At 46.0% G+C, this 19,746-nt stretch overlaps 1 protein-coding gene across 4 annotated transcripts; it reads right to left on the bottom strand.

Annotated features, from left to right (window-relative positions):
- Positions 1 to 1,328: 1,328 nt before the first annotated feature.
- On the bottom strand, positions 1,329 to 14,924 carry EVA1B (eva-1 homolog B). Of its 4 annotated transcripts, XM_081334745.1 has the most exons (4): positions 14,908 to 14,924; positions 7,236 to 7,354; positions 7,034 to 7,123; positions 1,329 to 2,615 (listed from the first exon to the last, which is right to left on the bottom strand). In XM_081334745.1, exons 3-4 carry the CDS (start codon positions 7,101 to 7,103, stop codon positions 2,182 to 2,184), a joined length of 504 nt encoding a protein of 167 aa, XP_081190871.1. In that variant the 5' UTR covers positions 7,104 to 7,123; positions 7,236 to 7,354; positions 14,908 to 14,924; the 3' UTR covers positions 1,329 to 2,181. The 4 variants fall into 4 exon arrangements, with proteins under 4 accessions (XP_081190871.1, XP_081190870.1, XP_081190873.1 ...); XM_081334744.1 differs by lacking the exons at positions 7,236 to 7,354; positions 14,908 to 14,924 and adding an exon at positions 10,130 to 10,476; XM_081334747.1 differs by lacking the exons at positions 7,236 to 7,354; positions 14,908 to 14,924 and adding an exon at positions 8,886 to 9,026.
- Positions 14,925 to 19,746: the final 4,822 nt, after the last annotated feature.

The following is a 19,746-nucleotide window of genomic DNA, read 5'->3' as shown; positions in this document are numbered from 1 at the left end:
AGCTTCTTTATTGAGTTGCAGAACCAGACAGAAATGTGGCTTTGGGGCAGCTGACCTTCTTGGGCTTTTGGAGTTCTTTGGAGTTGTTCCTGTTCTTGTGGCATGAGCTTTGACCTGAGATTCAGTGTGCCCTGTTGGTATTCTGATGGTAGTGGGTTAATCCAATTATGTCCTAGAGGTCAAGTCCTGCTTCCCTGGGGCAGTGGCTGATAGCCTTATGTCCTGTGTTGGATTGTTGGGTGAGGAGTTGCTGATTCTAATTCTATCACTCTACTATTTTTAGCTATCAACTCTTGCTTCCAAGGGTTTTTGAAAGATCCTGTCTTGAATGGGTTTCTGCAGGTAGCATTTGCACATGAATGGGGGCCTCAGTCTTTCTGAATGGGATTATCAAATCTACAGACTTGGCCTGGTAAGTCTCTGGCTGGGGGAGAGGGAGAAGTTTCTGCCTTTTAATATTCCCCCAAATATTTCGTTCTCGGGGTGTGTGTGGCAAAACTGAAGATTTATAGGTAGGGAAAGACTGGGCTGCCTTCCTGCCCCCCTCAAAGAGATTTGTCCAGCACTCCAAACAGTCTCCTGAAGTGTTTTTGCAGGAAACTGCGTTGCAGGAAAACATCTGGCAAACATCTGGTTCAAGTTACAACAGGACTGAGCGGAAAGGCTATTTTTATCACTCCTCTCTGGGGGAGAGGAGGGGGGCAGCAGGAGGAAAGGGAATGTATGGAGTTTCTTTATCCTAGGAGCAATGACACTTCACACAGCCCTGCCACCACCACCACCTCAGCAACAGGGCCTCAGTTCTCCAGAGGCCAGGATCTGCCTTGTCTCGGATGACAAAATTAACTGCTTTCCCTAATTCCAAAATTAATTTCAGAATTTTTTTACAGCTACTTGTTTGCTTGAACTGCATACATGCAAGGGAGTGCGTGTGCACACACACACTCACACACACAGGTCTGGTCCAATCACAATCCTCTGTAGCTATAGGACAAAGGCTTCTATTCCCTACTGGAAAAGGAGGGAAGGAGGAGCAACATCTGCCACCACCACCCCCCATCTTCAAGCTGAAGACCAGGGAAACTCTGGAAGGTTATGAGAGGGGAAAACCAAGTGTGGGAACAGCTCACTTCTCTCGCATGAACCAAGAAAGCCGTGTAAGAGGTAGTCCATGCATTCCCCACCCACACACCCAGTGAGAGCCTGGACCCTGGGACTGAAGAACCAAAACTTCTCAGGAAAGTATCAGCTTCCTCCATGGGGGGGAGGGGGGAGGCTGGTCTGGCATTTGATTCAAATGAGGTTGTACTTAGAAAACCCTTGGAAGGAATCTATCCCAATGTTTCCAAGTGATACAAACTGGTGATTCCACCAGGCACTGGGACAATCAGCCTAAAGGAGCAAGCATTGAACACCACAAGAACTGCACTGGAATAATTCTGTTTTATAAAAGATAAGGCAGTTTTACACACTAAATTGAGTATTTGCTACCAATCAGTTAACTGCTGCATTCAGTGAGGAAGTAACAGAACAAAAAACCTGGGCACCATCTCTGCCGGCCCCAGCTTCAATCCATGAGGGGCCACTTGGTGGACACATCAGACTCCCCTATCCCCCTCTGCTGAACCCCTTTTTAGACAACAAGAAATTTCACAGCAAATTCCACCATGTTGTAGCCAAAGATACAGTACTTCAGATAAGGAATTGTGTGTGCGGGGGTGGATTTCCTATGGCTTGGCAAGTTGGGAGAAGATCCTGCCCACCAGCTAGGGAAAGAAAGAGTGGCTGCAGAGCACATACCTGGGCAAGCAGGTCAGCTAAGATTGGGATGGGCTGTTCATATTGAACCCAGCTTCTTCAGCTGTTGGAGGTTTTGACCCCTGAAGGTCTTGTATCCTTCCACAAAGCAGGCCCAAAATCCATTAGGGGATGCTGTGAGACCTTTTCAGAACCTCTGACAGATGCCCTTCCTCCCCACCCCCAGAGGTTCAGAGAAGCTGGTACCTGTGCCCTGCCACAGTCCTGCCCAATTGATCCTTGAGGTTCCCACTGGCTATGTGTGATGCTCAATCACATACATGGGGAAGACCTCTCCCCTCCCACCCACCATTACTCTTGGTTCAAGGTCTGTGACTGCCTCAAGGAGTGCCTACTCAGCTTAGGCATGAAAGAAGAGGTTGCTCAATAGTAGTGGACTCTGCCAATGGTCCCAGTCCCAGTTCCTAGAATGTCTGGTTGCCCATTACGCCAAATTTCTCTGAGGACCCTCTCACGCTCCTCCAGACGCTGGGCACGTTCTAGTTCCTCAGCTGAAGCAAAGACACTGATTGTGAGGGTTTCATCTGGGGTGCTGGGGGATACCAGGGGCACCTCTGTCATGGCTAAGGTGGGGACAGAAAGTGCATGGTTGGTTATATCTTCTTCCTCTTCCTCTTCCTCCTCCTCCTCCTCTTCTTCCTCCTCCTCGCCCTCACTCAAGTCCTGCAGGCTCTTTCGGTGCTTGGGGGTGGTGGCTTGAGGGTGCCATGAGATGTGAATGACCAGCAGGCAGAGCGTCAGCACCAGACCAAAGCAGACACCCAGCACGAAGTAGAGGCCCACACTCTCCAGGTTATCTAGTCAAGACAAAGATGATCAGGTCAGAAATGGTGAGTTGGGAGGAGGAGGAGGAGATGGAGTGGGGGGCTCACTGGGCAAATCCTTCCCAGTTTGTACTCTCCAGGAATGGGCTACTCAGGCACCACAGGAGTTAAATCCAACATTCTGGGGCACAGATACAGGAAGCTGCTCCTGTCTAATCTCCTCCTAGGGGGATGTCATTTACTTTTTTTTCTGCTCTTCAGACTGCAAGGAGGGAATAGCAATCTACCCAGAAAACAATAGACTAGATATTGTTAGATGATAGATAGATAGACTAAAGGGATTGAACTTGACTATCTCCACCATTTCTCCCTCCTGGAGAACAATGAGACAACAAATAAAACCACCAATGCTTAAAACAATAAGAGGTAAGTTCATTTTAAAAATCAGAAAAGCAAAGCAACAGGTACAATAATCTTTGCACTTGAAGCAGCTGTAGCCCATACATTGGTGAAAAAGTGAAACTTTCCAGTAGTCCTCACTTACTGACCATTCATTTACTGGGCAAAGTGACAATGCTGAAAAAAAATAACTTTACTGCCCACTTATGATCTTTGCAGAGTCCCTGTCATGTGATTGCCATTATAGTCTATGTGTTGAACTGTGCCTGTGTGTTTTTTTCTTTCCCCCTTATGGAGCAGAAAGATAGGAGAGGAAGTGCAAGAGAGTAAGCTATTCTACACATTGATAGCAAAGTGATCATTTTCTCTCCAAATTCTTTTCTTTGTGTGAAAGAGAAACAAGCAACTGATTTCTGTAGGCAATATCTCTGCAGAGACTGGGGGAGATGGATTTCAAGAGAGTAACTTGTTTGTGTAATAATAATAATAATAATAATAATAATAATAATAATAATAATAATAATAATAATAATAATAATAATAATAATAATAATAATAATAATAATAATAATAATAATAATAATAATAATAATAATAATAATAATATGTTGGAAGGGACTTGGAGGTCATCTAGTCCAACCCCCTGCTCAGGCAGGAAAACTTATACCATTTCAGGCAAATGGCTGTCCAGTCTCTTCTTAAAAACCTCCAGTGTTGGAGCATTCACCACCTCTGGAGGCAGGTTGTTCCACTGGTTAATTGTTCTAACTGTCAGGAAGTTTCTCCTTAGTTCTAGGTTGCTTCTCTCCTTGACTAGTTTCCATCCGTTGCTTCTTGTCCTGCTTTCAGGTGCTTTGGAGAATAGCTTGACTCCCTCTTCTATGTGGCAGCCCCTGAGATATTGGAACACTGCTATCATATCACCCCTCACCCTTCTCTTCATTAAACTACACATACCCAATTCCAGCAACCGTTCCCTATATGTTTTAGCCTCCAGCCCCCTAATCATCTTGGTTGCTCTTCTCTGTACCCTTTCTAGAGTCTCGACATCTTTTTTACATCGTGGTGACCAAAACTGGATGCAGTATTCCAGGTGTGGCCTTACCAAAGCATTGTAAAGTGGTATTAGTACTTCACTTGATCTTGATTCTATCCCTCTGTTAATGCAGCCTAACACTGTGTTGGCTTTTTTGGCAGCTGCAGCACACTGCTGGCTCATATTGAAGTGATTGTCTACTAAGACTCCGAGATCCCTCTCACAATTACTACTATACCACCTATACTATACCTCTGCATTTGAATTTTCCTGCCTAAATGTAGATTTTTTCACCATTGAATTTCATTTTGTTAGATAGTGCCCAGTCTGTCCAGATCCTTCTGTATCTTAAGCCTATGTTCTGGAGTATTGGCTATTCCTGCCAGCTTGGTGTCGTCTGCAAATTTGATGAGTTCCCCATCTATCCCCTCATCCAAATCATTAATGAAGATATTGAAGTATATTGTAGTATGTCCACAACTCCCAACTTGTAACTTTTGGATGGTCTTCAAAGAGTGCATTGCAGTAATCCAAGCAGGGAGTGACCATTGAGCAATCTGTGCAAAGCCCACCTGGGCAAGGCTGCCACCTACTTCTTGAGCAGGAGTCATAATTCTAGGAGGACCTCCCAACTCAATCCAGGGGAGTGTCACCCCATCCAGAGTAAAAAATGACATCTCACCAGAGCCGGGGGAAGGGGTGAAAGAACCAGAGGGGCAATTTAGTTGCAGATGATCCAAAAAGATCTTGATAGACTTGAACAATGGGCTCTATCCTACAAAATGAATTTTAATGTGGAAAAAAGCAAAGTTTTACATTTAGGCAGGAAAAATCAAAGGTATAAGTACAGATTAGGTGAGATCTGGCTAAAACCAGTAACTGTGAGAGGGACCTTGGAGGGACCTTGGACCTAGGAAGTGGACAATCACTTGACCATGAGCCAGCAATGTGCAGCAGCAGAAGCCAAAAAAGGAAATACAATCCTAAGCAGAGGCATAGAATCAAGATCACACAAAGTATTCGTACTGCTTTATAGTGAGGCCACACCTGGAATACTGGAGCCAATTTTGGTCACCATATCACAAAAAAGATGCTGAGAATTTTGAAAAAAATAATCAGAGAAGAGCAACTAAGATGACCCAAGGCCTGGAGACTAAAACATATGAAGAACAGCTGCAGGACTTGGGTCTGGCTAGTCTGAAGAAAAGAAGAAATAGGAGAGACATGATAGCAGTATTCCAGTATCTGAAGGCCTGCCACAAGGCAGAGAGAGCCAGGTTGTTCACCAAAGCACCAGAGGGAAGGACGAGAAACAATGGTTGGAAACTGACCAAAGAGAGAAGCAACCTGGAATTAAGGAGAAACTTCCTGACAGTGAGGACAATTAACCAGTGGAACAGCTTGTCATCAGAAATCGTGGGCGCTCCATCACTGGAGGTTTTTAATTAGAGGCTAGACATCCACCTGTCTGAGACAATATAGGTTCCTATTCTATTCTATTCTATTCTATTATTCTATTCTATTCTATTCTATTCTATTCTATTCTATTCTATTCTATTCTATTCTATTCTATTCTATTCTATTCTATTCTATTCTATTCACAATTTCTCCCCATCCAGACCATTGCTGCCTCCAGGTTTTCAGTTAACACTGCAACAGCATCACCTGCCTGGAGAGAAGTGGATGTATAACCCCATGCCATTGGATGACCTCCCTAGTGGTTTAGATATTAAAGAGGGGAGCTGAAAGACTCAAGCCCTGAGGCATCCTATGTTGCAAGGGTCTGGCACTTGACCTCTCCTCCTCCACCAACACCGAATAGACCTGGCTATGCAAGAAAGAGGAGAATCATTGCAAAACTGTGCTTCCCACCTCAAACCCCCAATGCCACTCCAGAAAGATACCATTGTTGATGATATCAAAAACTGCTGAGGGGTCCAGGAAGGCCAGAATAGTGGCACCAGTCTCATCTTAGTCCCCTGAAAGTCATCTACAAGAGTGACAAGTTTCAGTTCTGCACCCTGGTCTGAATCCAGATTGAAAATGGTCCAAATAATATCATCCAGGGCCCGGTAGTCGAATGCCAACCATCCTCTCAATGATCTTCCTTATAAGGGGAAGGTTAGAGACTGATGGAAGTTGTCTAACACTGTTGGGAGTAGAAGGATGCACTCTTGAGAAGGGGTCCACCATGGTATCCTCCAAGATAGGTATCCTCCACTCGCTCTTGCAAAGAGGCATTTAACCACCATTCAACCTAAATATATACTACCTCCTGGGATCCCTGACCAACCAGGAGAGGCACGATGTTCTGTACCAGCCTGCTACCAGCCCTGCAGAAAAGGCAACCCCTTTACAAACGGCAAGAGGCTGGAATTACGTCTGCCAAATTTATTACTACAAAAAACAAACAAGACACGAACCAAGATACAGGAGCTTTGAAACACTATCTGAGCGGTTGCTTTCAGCAAACCAGCCCTCCCCACACATTCCCTTTATAAAGAGTTCAGGGCGTGGCCTCTCTCTGCCTCCTTCCAAGAAGCCCCACAGCCTTCCTCTGTTTACTCCTACTTGACTGCCTCCTGCATTGGGCGTCCTTGAACAGGGCCAGCTGTGGGTCATCTTCATCCACACTGTCAGGCTCACACAGCTGGGTCTCCATGGTGACCAAGTGGGAGGGGCCTGCCTGAGGGCTATCATCAGCAAGATCTTCAACCCCCTCAGCAAGGTCTTCAACACCCCCCTCCTCCTCTGAGTCGTCCGACCCAACTGCCGAACCCACAGGCTGACCCTGAATCACAACACACGAGTCCATGTAGCTGAGCTTATAGCCACAAGGACCCTGTCCAATTCTTCAGGATCAACCGGCTCAAATATTTCCCAGATAATTGGACTCAAGTCACTTCCAAGAGATCCTGCCCAGCGAGACCAAGCATGTTGTGCACCCATCAAGCGCTCTCACTGTCTGGTGTGGTGGCAGACACATATTTCAACCAAGCCCCATTTTCCCACCTACCTCGGATATGTGCATAGGCTGCAATGCTGCTACTCAGGAGTTCCATTTCCCCTTCACCATCAGCTTCCATGGCAGATGCCTTTGTGCTACCTGGCGAGGGGAGGATAGTTTCAGCAGTGAGGAAGGTTTGCATTGCCCTTCAACTGGCTAGCTGGTTTGTCTTGACTATTAATTAAAAATTAAAACATAATATGCTCCTTACATTTCTTTCAGTTGCTCAAGGGAGCTTACAGGCTGATTGCCTTTCATTTGATCCCCAAATGCATGAGCTGTGAAGTGGGCTGGGCTGAGGAAGGGTGAGTCACCCAGGAGTCTCCATTGCTGAAAGTAGATTGGAGTTGAGTAGGCAGTGTCACAATAGGGATATTATGCTTTTGCAAGGCTAAATGTATCCCCCGGGGCAGGGGTGGGCAGCTATGGCCCTTTACATCCATGCTGGCTCAGGAATTCTGAGAGCTGAAATCCAGAGGGTCCAAAGTTGCCCATCCCTGCTCTGGCACCTCACAGCAGAAGAGAAGCTGTATGCTTCACTCAGGTGATGTCACAGTGGCTCTTTCACATCTGCCTGTCTCAGAGGTGGAAATATGAGGGCAGGATGGGCTGGATCCCAACCATAGTGCAGTGAGGGGAAAAGCTGCCTGCCTACTTTCAAGAAGTCAGACCACTAAGATACACACAACTACCTTTTCCATAGCTCTTAGAGTGAAGCAAGTTAAATAAAAGGAGCTTTGAAGCCAGCAAGGCAGCAAAACAGAGACCTTTTAACCAGCAAGCACAGCCTGGCTCCCCCCTCCCCGCCCAGCCCTGCAGAGGCATCATGGGAAGCTGCCAAATCCTGTGAGTAAGCTAGCAGCCAAACAGGACAGGAAATGGTTTTTCTTGCCCTCTGCTTTAGCTCTCTTTGGCCCTTAAAATGTTTTCTGAGCTACAGAACGGAGCAGGCAAGGGAGGAAGGAAGCCTCTTGGAGCTTCCTGGCTGAAGAAGAATCCGAAATGGCACCTCCCGTTCTCAAAGCTGACCCACACGTTCTTTTGTGGGTCTGGCCCAGGTCGTGGTGATGGGCAAAAACTGGGGCTCTTCCCTTTCTTTTACATCCCACCACTCCTGATGCTTCCCGTTACTGTCCAGGAATGGTTGCACCTCAGGGGCAGAACAACTGACTCGGCTTCCAGGCTCCTGTTTCTGCTCCAGCCCAGGGCAGGAGCCAGGCTGACTCTCTTGGCTACATGGCAAGGATGCCTACGGAACAACTTCCACGTTTTCTCACTTCCACTGGCAAGCATTCCCCTTCCTGCTCCATGGTCCCCACAAATTGTGCTGCAAGGACAGCTGCATCATGGGCTTTGGGACCTGGAAGGAAATTCAAAACATTTTCCCCATCTTTCCACTCCAGAGAAGAGGACAAGAAAGAGAAAATGCTATAAGTTCAGTTTGGTGAGGATGGATTTGTGCAACATGGACTGTACCTCAGAAGATCTGTTGTTGATCTATGCTACATGTGATCAGGAAGGTTTCAAACTACCTCTGTCAGGGTTAGATATGTAAACATTCATAAGAGAAGAGTAGAGTAGAGTAGAGTAGAGTAGAGTAGAGTAGAGTAGAGTAGAGTAGAGTAGAACAGCTAAAAATGCTGCAACACAGAAGCACAAAGGTTTGTCCTCAATTTTTCAAAGGGCACAACAAAAATAATAAAAGTTACAGTACAGGAAACCCCACATCAACTGAAGTGCAGTTTGAGTGTAACAGAATGAGCTCCCCTTTCCTGGTTGTGTAGAGATGGGAAGCTTGAGTTGGGGCTCCTACAGAGAGCTGGGATTAGACTCAAGGGTCCCTCTAGGAAGGACAACTTACTGCAGCAACTCCATTTGTTAGGTTGACTTCTTCACTGCCTTGGAACCAGCCAGGTAGTTCTTGTGAGGGGAAGGTCCTCCTAGTTTTCGTTATGCAAAGGAGTATCTAAGGACCGCTGAACGAACAGAGGTACCTTCCCTTTGGGGAGAACCCATTTCACTCATGGAAGCACTCAGCTCCTGCCTCTCCTTGCCAGAGACTGCCAGAAGGTAAGTGGGCAGAGAAGATGCCTTTGAGGGCTTCCTCTCATCAACACCCAAGGTGTGCACTGTGCACAAAGATCGACCAGTTACGTATTGGCAGTTTTGATTCTTTGGGTGCATGGTTGTGGTCCATCTAGTAATTTGCTTTGGTTGTGGTCCATCTAGTAATTTGCTTTTTAAACATCCTGACAGTTGCAAAGGACATCGATTAGAAAGTCTCTCCACAAGAAAAGGAAGGAATCAGCTTTAAAGGGGTCCCGGACTGGGCGCGGGGAAGCCCAGCAGTGTCACCGTCTCCCGCCAAACAGCAGACGGGGCAAGAAAAGCAGGAATGCGGCCGGAAGAAACCCTCGGGAGAGCCAGAAATGGAGACGCTACAACTTTTGGAAGTAGCACCCCCCCCGCCCGTCCGCGAGAAAAGACGCTTGCCTCAACGCGGCGAAGGAGGGAGCGCGCGGCACGGAGCTCCGCCCCCCCCGCCCCCCTTCCCGGGGCAACCGCGGCCGGGCAGGGTGGCTCGGGCGGTAGCTCGCCAGGTGACGCCCCCTCCTTGCGCTCCTCGGACAGTCCGCGGGAGCGCGGCCCCGCAACTGCCCCCGTCCCTGGCTCGGGGAAAAGGAGGACGGGGCGCCGCCCGGGACTCGTTCCTCCAGAAAGACGTGGCTACGACTAAAGGGGCTCCGTCTCTAGGCCAAGGAGGAGGGCGGCGAAGGTTCAGTCGTACCCCGCAAAACGAAGGGGCGAGGCAACTTCTGAGCTTAAGCAAAGTGCCGCCCAGGAGTCGCCAGCCTTGTCCTCAGCTGGGCTTGGCGGCCTGCCTCTCCCGCTAGACTGTGACCACCCAGGAACCGGCCCGGCCCGGCGGCGAAGCCTCGGGCAGGCTGCCGGGCCGATCCGGAAAGCGAGCTCGTCCGGCGGTCGTCTAGAGAGCCCCTCTCGCCACGCCCGCCGTCGGGGGAGCAGAGGCGGTGAAGCGGCGGCGGCTCCTCGAAGGCGCGTTCTGCTTCGGTGCCGCCGCGGTAGCTGTAAGCAGCGGCTTACCTGTTGCCTTCAAGGCTGCGGCTGCCGGCTCCCCATCGCGGCAGAGGCAGACTCGGCCCGCGGGAGGATCCGGCCGGGCTAAGGAGCCGAGCCGAGCTGGCCGACCGCCCGGCGCGAGTGGAAAGGGGCGGGAAGCGAGCGGGACGGGCGGGTCGGCCGGCAGAAGGGACGCTCTCGGCACCGCCCCGGAGCCCCCTGTCAGCGGAATTAGCAGGACGGGAGCCGCCTTTCCGCTGGGACGGCCTCCGGGGCGGTTGCAAGCGGGCCAGGGAAGCGGCGTCCTGCCCGCCGAGAGCGACGCGAGCCCACCCCGGCCTGCCACCCCGTCCTCTCCCGCGCGGGCGCCGTCCGGCGAGCGGCTTCAGATCAGGAAAGGTGGCCTCAGTTGGGCGGAGAGCCCGCCCCGTCTTCAACCCCAGCTCCTCCCGTGGAACAGCCGCCCTGCGGCGGGCGGAGGTAGCCAGAAACCTCCTGACCGAGGCCGAAATGCCAGAAAGGCGTTCGCCTTTTCCGGCCCTGCCGCGGGGAGCGCTGCCTCTCTCCTGAGGGGCGGGGGGAAGCCGGCTGGGGAAGCTGAACCAGGCCAAAGGGAAAGCTCGGGCCTCCCGGGGCAGCTGCTTCAGGGCAGAGGTGCGCTGGTAGCCTCCCGGGCATCTTCGCCCTTCAGCTGCCCGCGGACTTCCAAAGGGGCAGCACTCGTGAGGACACAAGCGGATTGGTCACCAGTGGAAAGCAGTTTCCCTGAGATTTGGGCAGGCCGTGGGAGGCATTCGGGCGTGGGAATGTGAAATGTTTGCTCTGGTTTGGGGGAAGCTGTAGCTCAGCCATACTCGCTGCCCTGCTCAAAAAGCCAAAAAATGGCCCAGCCCTGCCTGTCTAATACCACTTGTGGCCAGGAAGTTGCCCTCCCGGCAACTTCCCACCTTGGGCAGAAGGGAAGCAGAGGCCGAGCTCTCTTCCAAGCAGCCGGTGGAGTGGGTTGGTCCAGTCTTTGGCTTGCCTGAACCACCCTGAATGAAGAGGAATTGTCTTCAGCTGCCTCTAAAATACATTATGTTAATGTATATAAATAACCTTTCTTTATTGTCTTGGGGGACTGTGATACTGCCTGTGAGCTGCGGATTGACACACCTGCATTAGAGATCTGGAAATTCCTATAAAGCTGGGATAGGAGGGGGAGGGGGACACCAGATCATTCCAGGAGTGGCCAAACACAGAAAGACATTCCTGCTTTCAGGGAGGGAAGGGGAGAGAAGGTAGAAAGGAAAAGAAAGGGATGGGAAGGGAAGGGAAGGGGAGCCCACTCCTGCACTGCTTACCTGGGTACTACTAGGAGGAAAAGGATCCAGGGCTCTGGGAGAGCCAAGAAACCCAGAAACATGCAGCTTGTCCCCTCCTTCTGTGTTCGCCTCCGCTTGACTGCAAAGGGAGATGCAGACGGAGGCTGGGAGTTGGGGTCTGGTTTGCATTAAGGTTGCAGCGCAACAGGAAATAGTTGCTGGCTGGGGCCAGAGCTCCCCTTTCCTCTTAAATACAGGCTTGGGGAGGGGTGTGTGGAGGAAGATGGGTTGGGAAGTTTCTTTGCTTTAGAACTTGTGCATAACCCACAAATACTTGGATAGACACAGCATCATCCAGTTGAAGTAATTATAGCAAACTACAAAAGAGCTTGGAAGGGGCAATAGTAGCCCCTTCCTTAAAAAAGTTAAAGGGCTGAGATTCTGTAAGAAACTGCCTTAATCCCTCTTCCCAAGAAAGCAGAACTCCTGGAACAGCTTCATTCCAAAAGGAACTTATATTAGGAGAAGTTGACAGCAGGCACATAAGGCAGGATCTGACAGTTTCCTGCGCGAATCAGTAGGTTAAAAGAGTAATTAGCAACCCCACCCCAATAGTCCATACAGTCAGTTCAAATGAGCCAATCCCCATGTATGAATCTGCTGTGGGAACGGGGTTGATAAGACACCCACCATTCTCAAGGCTGTTAGGTTGTTAGGTCCTCCTACCTCTTCTTCAGCAAGAGATAAGGCAGATGGCCAGAAGCCAATTCCATTCTCACCCCAGGCTGGGGTCAAAGGAAATAGATCAAAGAGCAGGCAGAGAGAGGAAAGCAGAAAGGATACATTGTAGCGCCCATGGCTTCCCCCTCCCCCCTCCAGTATGGCAGAACCCGCAGGAACAGAGAATAAAGAAATCACCCCTTCCAACAATGGTTCTGACAGATTCATTTATATTTAAATGCATGCAGATTTCAGATGGCCCATGGGTGGGCAGAAAAAGATAGCAAAAGGTGGTTGCTTTCCTGCTTAGATAATCCTTCAGAGGTTTGAAAAGCAGCTCCCCGAAATCTGGCTAACTCATATTTTTCAGGGTCTATGTATTATGGCTTTCAGGTGCTCCCAGTCTCATGTTTTTGGACAGTCCTGCAAACAGCAATATGGAAATGTACAGTAGACCTCTTTCAGCACAAAACAGATCCAGTTTGGTGAGTGGTTAAGGTGCTGGCCTAGTCTTGCCTTAGCCTGGGTGACATTGGGCCAGTCCCTCCCAGCCCAGCCCACCCACAGGGTTGTGAAGCATGTAAGGTCAAGACTTTGTACTTGTCTAACTGGGAACCTGAGAAAGAAAAAAGAAGAAATTGATTTATTTAACAGTTCAAGGGGTTTGGCTATAGAGAGGGTAACAAGATGGTTCTTATCCAGCCTTCTAGTCCATGGAAGAGAAGAATCCTGGAGGTGAGGAACAGGCCAGACAACTGAAGGAGGGCAGCCAAAGAGGAGGAAAACATCCATGGAGCCCAGAGGAGTCAACCTGACTGATATGCAGGAAGATTCCAAAGCATTTCATAAAGAGATTGTTCTGGATGAAGAGGATGATTCCACATCAATTTATCAAGAACCAATGTTGCTAAACAAACCTCATTTGACTTGAAGATTAAATTAAATTAAGATTAACCATCTAAAATTTATCCCTTTTTTAATTAAGAATTTTGTCAGAAATTGATACTTTCTCAGGACTCTCACTCTTCTTGGTTTTAACATCACTATCTCTCTTCCTTTGTATTTTATTTTACCATGCTCAGCTTCTATAGTATATCTGCCCTTAATGCTTTTTTAGTAAATCATATTATATGCACCTCTCTGGGGAGAGTATTTCTTGTTGCATATCTAGTACAGGTGAAACTCAAAAAATTAGAATATCGTGCAAAAGTTCATTTATTTCAGTAATGCAACTTAAAAGGGGAAACTAATATAGACTCATTACATGCAAAGCAAGATAGTTCAAGCCGTGATTTGTCATAATTGTGATGATTATGGCGTATAGCTCATGAAAACCCCAAATCCACAATCTCAGAAAATTAGAATATTGTGAAAAGGTGCAATATTCTAGGCTCAAAGTGTCCCACTCTAATCAGCTAATTAAGCCATAACACCTGCAAAGTGTTCCTGAGCCATTAAATGGTCTCTCAGTCTGGTTCAGTAGGAATCATAATCATGGGGAAGACTGCTGACCTGACAGTTGTGCAGAAAACCATCACTGACACCCTCCATAAGGAGGGAAAGCCTCAAAAGGTAATTGCAAAAGAAGTTGGATGTTCCCAAAGTGGTGTATCAAAGCACATTAATAGAAAGTTATGTGGAAGGGAAAAGTGTGGAAGAAAAAGGTGCACAAGCAGCAGGGATGACCACAGCCTGGAGAGGATTGTCAGGAAAAGGCCATTCAAAAGTGTTGGGGACTTTCACAAGGAGTGGACTGAGGCTGGAGTCAGTGCATCAAGAGCCACCACACACAGACGGATCCTGGACATGGGCTTCAAATGTCGTATTCCTCTTGTCAAGCCGCTCCTGAACAACAAACAACGTCAGCAGCGTCTTACCTGGGCTAAAGAAAAACAGACCTGGTTTGTTGTTCAGTGGTCCAAAGTCCTCTTTTCTGATGAGAGCAACTTTTGCATCTCATTTGGAAACCAAGGACTCAGAGTCTGGAGGAAGAATGGAGAGGCACACACTGCAAGATGCTTGAAGTCCAGTGTGAAGTTTCCACAGTCTGTGTTGATTGGGGAGCCATGTCATCTGTTGGTGTTGGTCCACTGTGATTCATTAAGTCCAGGGTCAACGCAGCTGTCTACCAGGAGATTTTGGAGCACTTCATGCTTCCTTCTGCAGACGAGCTTTATGGGGATGCTGACTTCATTTTCCAGCAGGACTTTGCACCTGCCTACACTGCCAAAAGCACCAAAACCTGGTTCAATGACCATGGGATTACTGTGCTTGATTGGCCAGCAAACTCTCCTGACCTGAACCCCGTAGAGGTTTGCCAAGAGAAAGATGAGAGACATGAGACTGAACAATGCAGATCAGCTGAAGGCTGCTATTGAAGCATCCTGGTCTTCTATAACACCTCAGCAGTGCCACAGGCTGATAGCTTCCATGCCACGCCGCATTGAGGCAATAATTGCTGCAAAAGGGGCCCATACCAAGTACTGTGTACATATGCATGCTTATGCTTTTCAGAGGTCTGATATTGTTCTATGTACACTCCTTTGCATGTAATATTCTAATTTTCTGAGATTGTGGATTTGGGGTTTTCATGAACTATACGCCATAATCATCACAATTATGACAAATCACGGCTTGAACTATCTTGCTTTGCATGCAATGAGTCTATCTCATATATTAGTTTCCCACTTTTAAGTTGCATTACTGAAATAAATGAACTTTTGCACAATATTCTAATTTTTCGAGTTTCACCTGTATGTATTCTATATCATTAATTACCTTTTCCTTGCTTTCCCCCAATGCTTCTGCTAGTATTCCCGCCATTACATCTGCTAGGTTCTCTCCCTTTTCTTCTTCAGCATTTTGAAATCTTAAATAATAATCAGCTCTATCCATCTCTAAAGCGATGATCATTTTTTCTTGATTCCTGTCTGTTAATGTAAGTCGGTTATCAATCTCCTCTAGTCTCTTATCTGTTAATTCAATTCTTTCTTCAGCTTGTTGCAGTCTTTGTTCATTTTTCTCCATCGGTTCTTTGACCTCTTTTAGGTCCTCTTCTAGTTTGCCAATCCCTTCTTTGAAGTCTGTGTGTAGAGCCAGTATCATATTTTTCAATTCCATGTAAGATCTATCTTGCTGTGTTGTATTGTCCAGTGATTTCTGTGCCACCGGTCTCTGTGATATTACGGCAGCTGTTGCTGGGTGTGTGTCTTCTTCATTTTCTCCAGTAGTTTGTAATCCAAATGTCAATGGGGTATTATAATCCAAAAAAAAAAGAGTATGAAAATTTTCAGTGACAAGAAGAGGTGAGAACAAAGGGAAAAGGAAAGAAAAAGAGAAGGAAAAAGCCAAATATCCTGATATCTAAAAAAAAGGGGGGGGAGAAATTAATCCATACAGGTTATGCTCTTTGTTCGTTTCAGAATCTCCATGCCTTAGTCCAAAAGACGAGAAAATTTAAAATATGGTCTCCAAAGTGAAAAACAATCCACCATTCCCCAAACTAAAAAACACACTATAAACTTCTTATCAGTGAGTCCAGCAGCTGTCATTCAAGGTCACTTACTCTCCCTTATTTTTTTCCTAAGCTTCAAGAGTATTCTCAGCGGAGAAACTTGATTCATTGCCTTCTTTTGCCTTCCATTGTTGTCCGCCGCTACAGTTCTGGAAGAGGAGCAGTTTAAAAGTCCGCTCCCCCCCACTTCTCCACGGCTTCAAATTCTTCTTATTTTCCCCCTCACAATTCCCAGCATTTAAGTTTTCTCAATCGTCTCACCCAAACTTTCAAGATCTTCCAAGTGGCCACCCCAGCTTGTGATGGCTCGCTGTGCTGCCACCACGTGGCTGTTTTGGATAAATTACAATGTGGGCAGTCAGACCCTCCTACCCTATGATGTATTTCCTCTTCCCTCCCCTTTCTGGGATGGTCTTCCTCCTCCTTTCTCTCTGGAGAGAATCCCATTCTCCATTATTCAGCTAACATGTGACAACAGCAGACTTACACAGACGCTGGGAATATTACCATTTTCTGACCTTGGGAGATACCTTGGAAATATCTTGGAAATGCTGTACAAACATCATCTACATGCAATAAAGGTATTTCTATATGATAAAGGGTGTTTCCACGAGTTCAAACTATCTGAAGAGAGCTGTTAATGTTAAGGAAATCTGCTTATCTAGACCATAGACGTCTTATCAAGAGATTAATTAATGCACAATGGCTTGGATTCAGAATAGTCAGAAAATGATAATATTTCCAGCGACTGCACATCTGCTGTTGTCACATGTTAGCTGAATAATGGAGGATGGGATGTCTGCAATTCATATATGTGGATGTTTCTTAGGCAGGAAATGTAAAGCTTAGGCAGGAAATGTAATTGGAAGAAAAAAAATTCCTTGTATCTGCAATCTAAAGCATGCTTGTTTTTCTACAATCAAGTTTAAAACAGTTAGAAAATGTAATTTGAATACTTTCTGTCTGCTTCTAAAGTGTGCATGATTCTCTGCAACTAAAGCTCAATCAAAAAGTGCTTCTATAAACTGCATGCCTACAGTAAAAAAGAAAATGAGTAATTTGTTGTTCTCCAGCTGATTCTGCAAAGAGCAGAGCCTGTTGTCAGGATTGAGTTTGTGTGGATTGATTTTTCTTCCTGTTTTCCTGAGGAGACCACTCAAAAGGCTTGTTAAAATTTTACTGCCTCCTTGCTTGAAATGCGATGAATCTCTCCTCAGATCTGCCTCGAACGTTTCTAATTACAAAGAGAGACTGTGTTTGTAAGCTTGAGTTTTGTGAAATCAAGATGCAACATTAGAATTTCCTGTCTGTCTTCTCCAAAAAATTGCCTCCCACCTAAATTGTCTGAGAAAGTTCAGAGATTTACTGTTGCAAACAATTTGTTTCAGAGCTAAATCTTTACTCAAAGAGGAGAAAAGTTTTTTAGCTTGCTAACTCTTTGTTCTAAAGACTGATGAGAGAAGCCACAAGGAGCAATAAAACTATTAGTTGCCGGCTCATGACTAGTGGTCATAAGAAGGAACAATTTGTGACTTCCGGTGGCTACACCGTGCTGAATGGCAGCTTTTCCCTGGCCGCCCGCCCTGAGGCTTCGTTGGAGCCACGGAGACAGTGACAATCAGCTGTTCCGTGGCTTGTAAACTTCCCCTTCGGGAGAAGAGGGGGAGGTGAGTTTTCTCGGATAGTGGTAGAGCTCCCCAAGACCTCCCAGAATTATCTGGGGGTTGGAGGGTGAGAGCCCCCACGGAGTCCGAGGCTTTCTCCGAGTCCAGGATGCCTTTGCTCCGCGCAGGAGCAAAGCTAGACGCTGCATCCACATCTGTGGATTATAGTGATTTATGTGTGCCTTTAAAGCACACAGAGCTGACCAGGAGGAGTAAAGTTGCAAGTATTCAGAACTTTAACTCGAGGTGCTTTAATCTTCTCCATTTATAAATTAGACTTTGAAAAAAGAAAAAAAATGGCACCGAAATGTTTTTTCTTTTTAAAAGAATAAATTACGAGGATTTTGTTAAAATTTAAATAATATATTGGAATTTTTTCTCTTTTTTATTATTATTGCTATTAAGAGTTCATCTCCCTTTCTTTTTTGGATTTTTCCCCCCTTCCGGAGTGCAGAGGGAAAGTGAAAGTGATAAGAGAAAGTGATTTATAGCAAGTGAAAATGGCTTCAAGACGGCAGGCATTTCTTGTTGTTTCTAAAACCTCAATCTCTTCTCCTGTCATTCAGCCTACTGCAAAACCCAGATCCCCTCCACCAGCAGCACTTACACTTAAAGACCTGCAGGATGCTTTGAAATTGCAGGCACAAGAAATGACTTTACAAATAAAGGAAGAGGTAGCTGATCTTCTTGAACTTAAAAATAGAGAGATGAGAGAAGACATTTTGTTTGCATTTCAAGGGCTGGCTGCACATATTGAACGTTTAGATGACCGCGTGGATGAGGTTGTGGAAAATAGTGATAGACTTGAAAATAGAATTGCTAAAGCAGAAAATAAAATTGACAAAACTGAGGATGAGCTGATGATTTCACAATTTAAAGAAATGGAATTTGCTCTGAGAATCAGAGGGTTGAGAGAAAACCCCCGTGAGGACTTACTGGAAGAGGTGATTAAGGTCATTGCTCCCATCTTGGGATGGGATCCTAAGGAGTTATCAAGGGAGGTAGAAAAAATTTTCAGGGTCAATTCCTGGATTGCGAGGCAGAAGAATTTACCTAGAGATGTGGTGATTTATTTCTCTAAGAGGTCACTTCGAAATGAGATTATCCAGATTATCAACAGAAATTTCAAATTGCAGGTCAAGATATTATAATTTTGAAAGAAATACCTCCTAAGATGTTGAGAAAAAGGAAGGATTTTGGTTTTTTGTCTGATAAACTTAAAAAGTGACAAATTCAGTTCAGATGGGAGATCCCTATTGGAATAGTGGTGAATCATGCAGGGACACGATATAGGCTTAATACAATTGCTAAGGCAAAAGAATGTTATACTTATGTCCTGAAAGCAGGTTCACCACCATCTCCATTGCCTAAGAGAGTGGAAGAAGATAAACAACAAGTTTATCTTCATCAGCACAGTTTGTTGGAGAGGCACAATTGGTTGAACCTACTGAACAGAGTTTGATGTTAAAGGCTGATCCAAAAGACCAGAGAATGACACGTGTGGCGCATAAGCGGAGAGAAAAGGAACAACTGAAACAGAAGATGGATTCTGATACAAGGCCCTGTTATTACATAAAATGATATTGTTTGCCTACAAGAAACTCATATTTGTGCAAAAGATCAAAAATACTTGATGAATTCTCAGTTGGGACTTCATTTTATAGCATCTGCTCCAGATAAAAAGAGTGGAGTGGTTATCTACTTTAGAAGAGACTTATCTGCTACGTTAATTGAATCTGATCCACAGGGAAGATATGTTATTATTGAACTATTGTTACAAGGCAAGAAGATTCTCATTATTGGATTATATGCTCCTAATCAACAGCAAGGAAAGTTTTACAAGTTTTTACATGATAAACTAATTCAATTGGATTATAAATCTGTTATTTTGATGGGTGATTGGAATGGTGTTTTGGACTCAAATAAGGACAAGAAGAGGTCTTCTAAAAACTCTCCTATCTATTCTAGATTGCCTAAATGTTTTTTTGATTTGAAAGAAGACTTGGAACTACGAGATATCTGGTGGGAGGATAGAGATTTTACTTTCTTTTCGGACAGGCATCAATCGTTTTCTAGAATTGACTTTTTTTTAGTTACTGGTGATCTTACTTCCAGGGTCAAGAATGTCAAGATTTTTCCTAGAACATTATCGGATCATAGTCCTGTATGGATGGAATCAGGGCTTTTTTTGTCATAGAACGCTCAGAACGGAGTTCCGGCACCTTTTTTGGATGGAACCTTGTAGGGTAGGCAAGGCAGGTTGTATGACATGTGTGAGTTCCGGTACCTTTTTCTTTTACAAAAAAAGCACTGGATGGAATTATTTAGGGAAGATGGAATAAGAAGATCTTGGAGATTGAATGAACATTTATTTAGATATGATGTACTTTCAGAAAAATGTAAAGATTATTTAAAAGAGTTTTTTGTTCTGAATATGCA

The sequence above is a fragment of the Vipera berus genome (assembly GCF_964194415.1).
Source record: "Vipera berus genome assembly, chromosome: 9".
Taxonomy (NCBI): domain Eukaryota; kingdom Metazoa; phylum Chordata; class Lepidosauria; order Squamata; family Viperidae; genus Vipera; species Vipera berus.
This window is presented reverse-complemented; position numbering and strand designations above follow the sequence as displayed.

Bases quoted from the DNA above. Each gene is read 5' to 3' on its own strand.
- EVA1B (XM_081334745.1), bottom strand. From the start codon at position 7,103: ATGGAAGCTGATGGTGAAGGGGAAATGGAACTCCTGAGTAGCAGCATT. The intron at 2,616-7,033 runs GTAGGTGGGAAA...TGTCTTGACTAG, and splicing joins AGCCTATGCACATATCCGAG to ATAACCTGGAGAGTGTGGGC.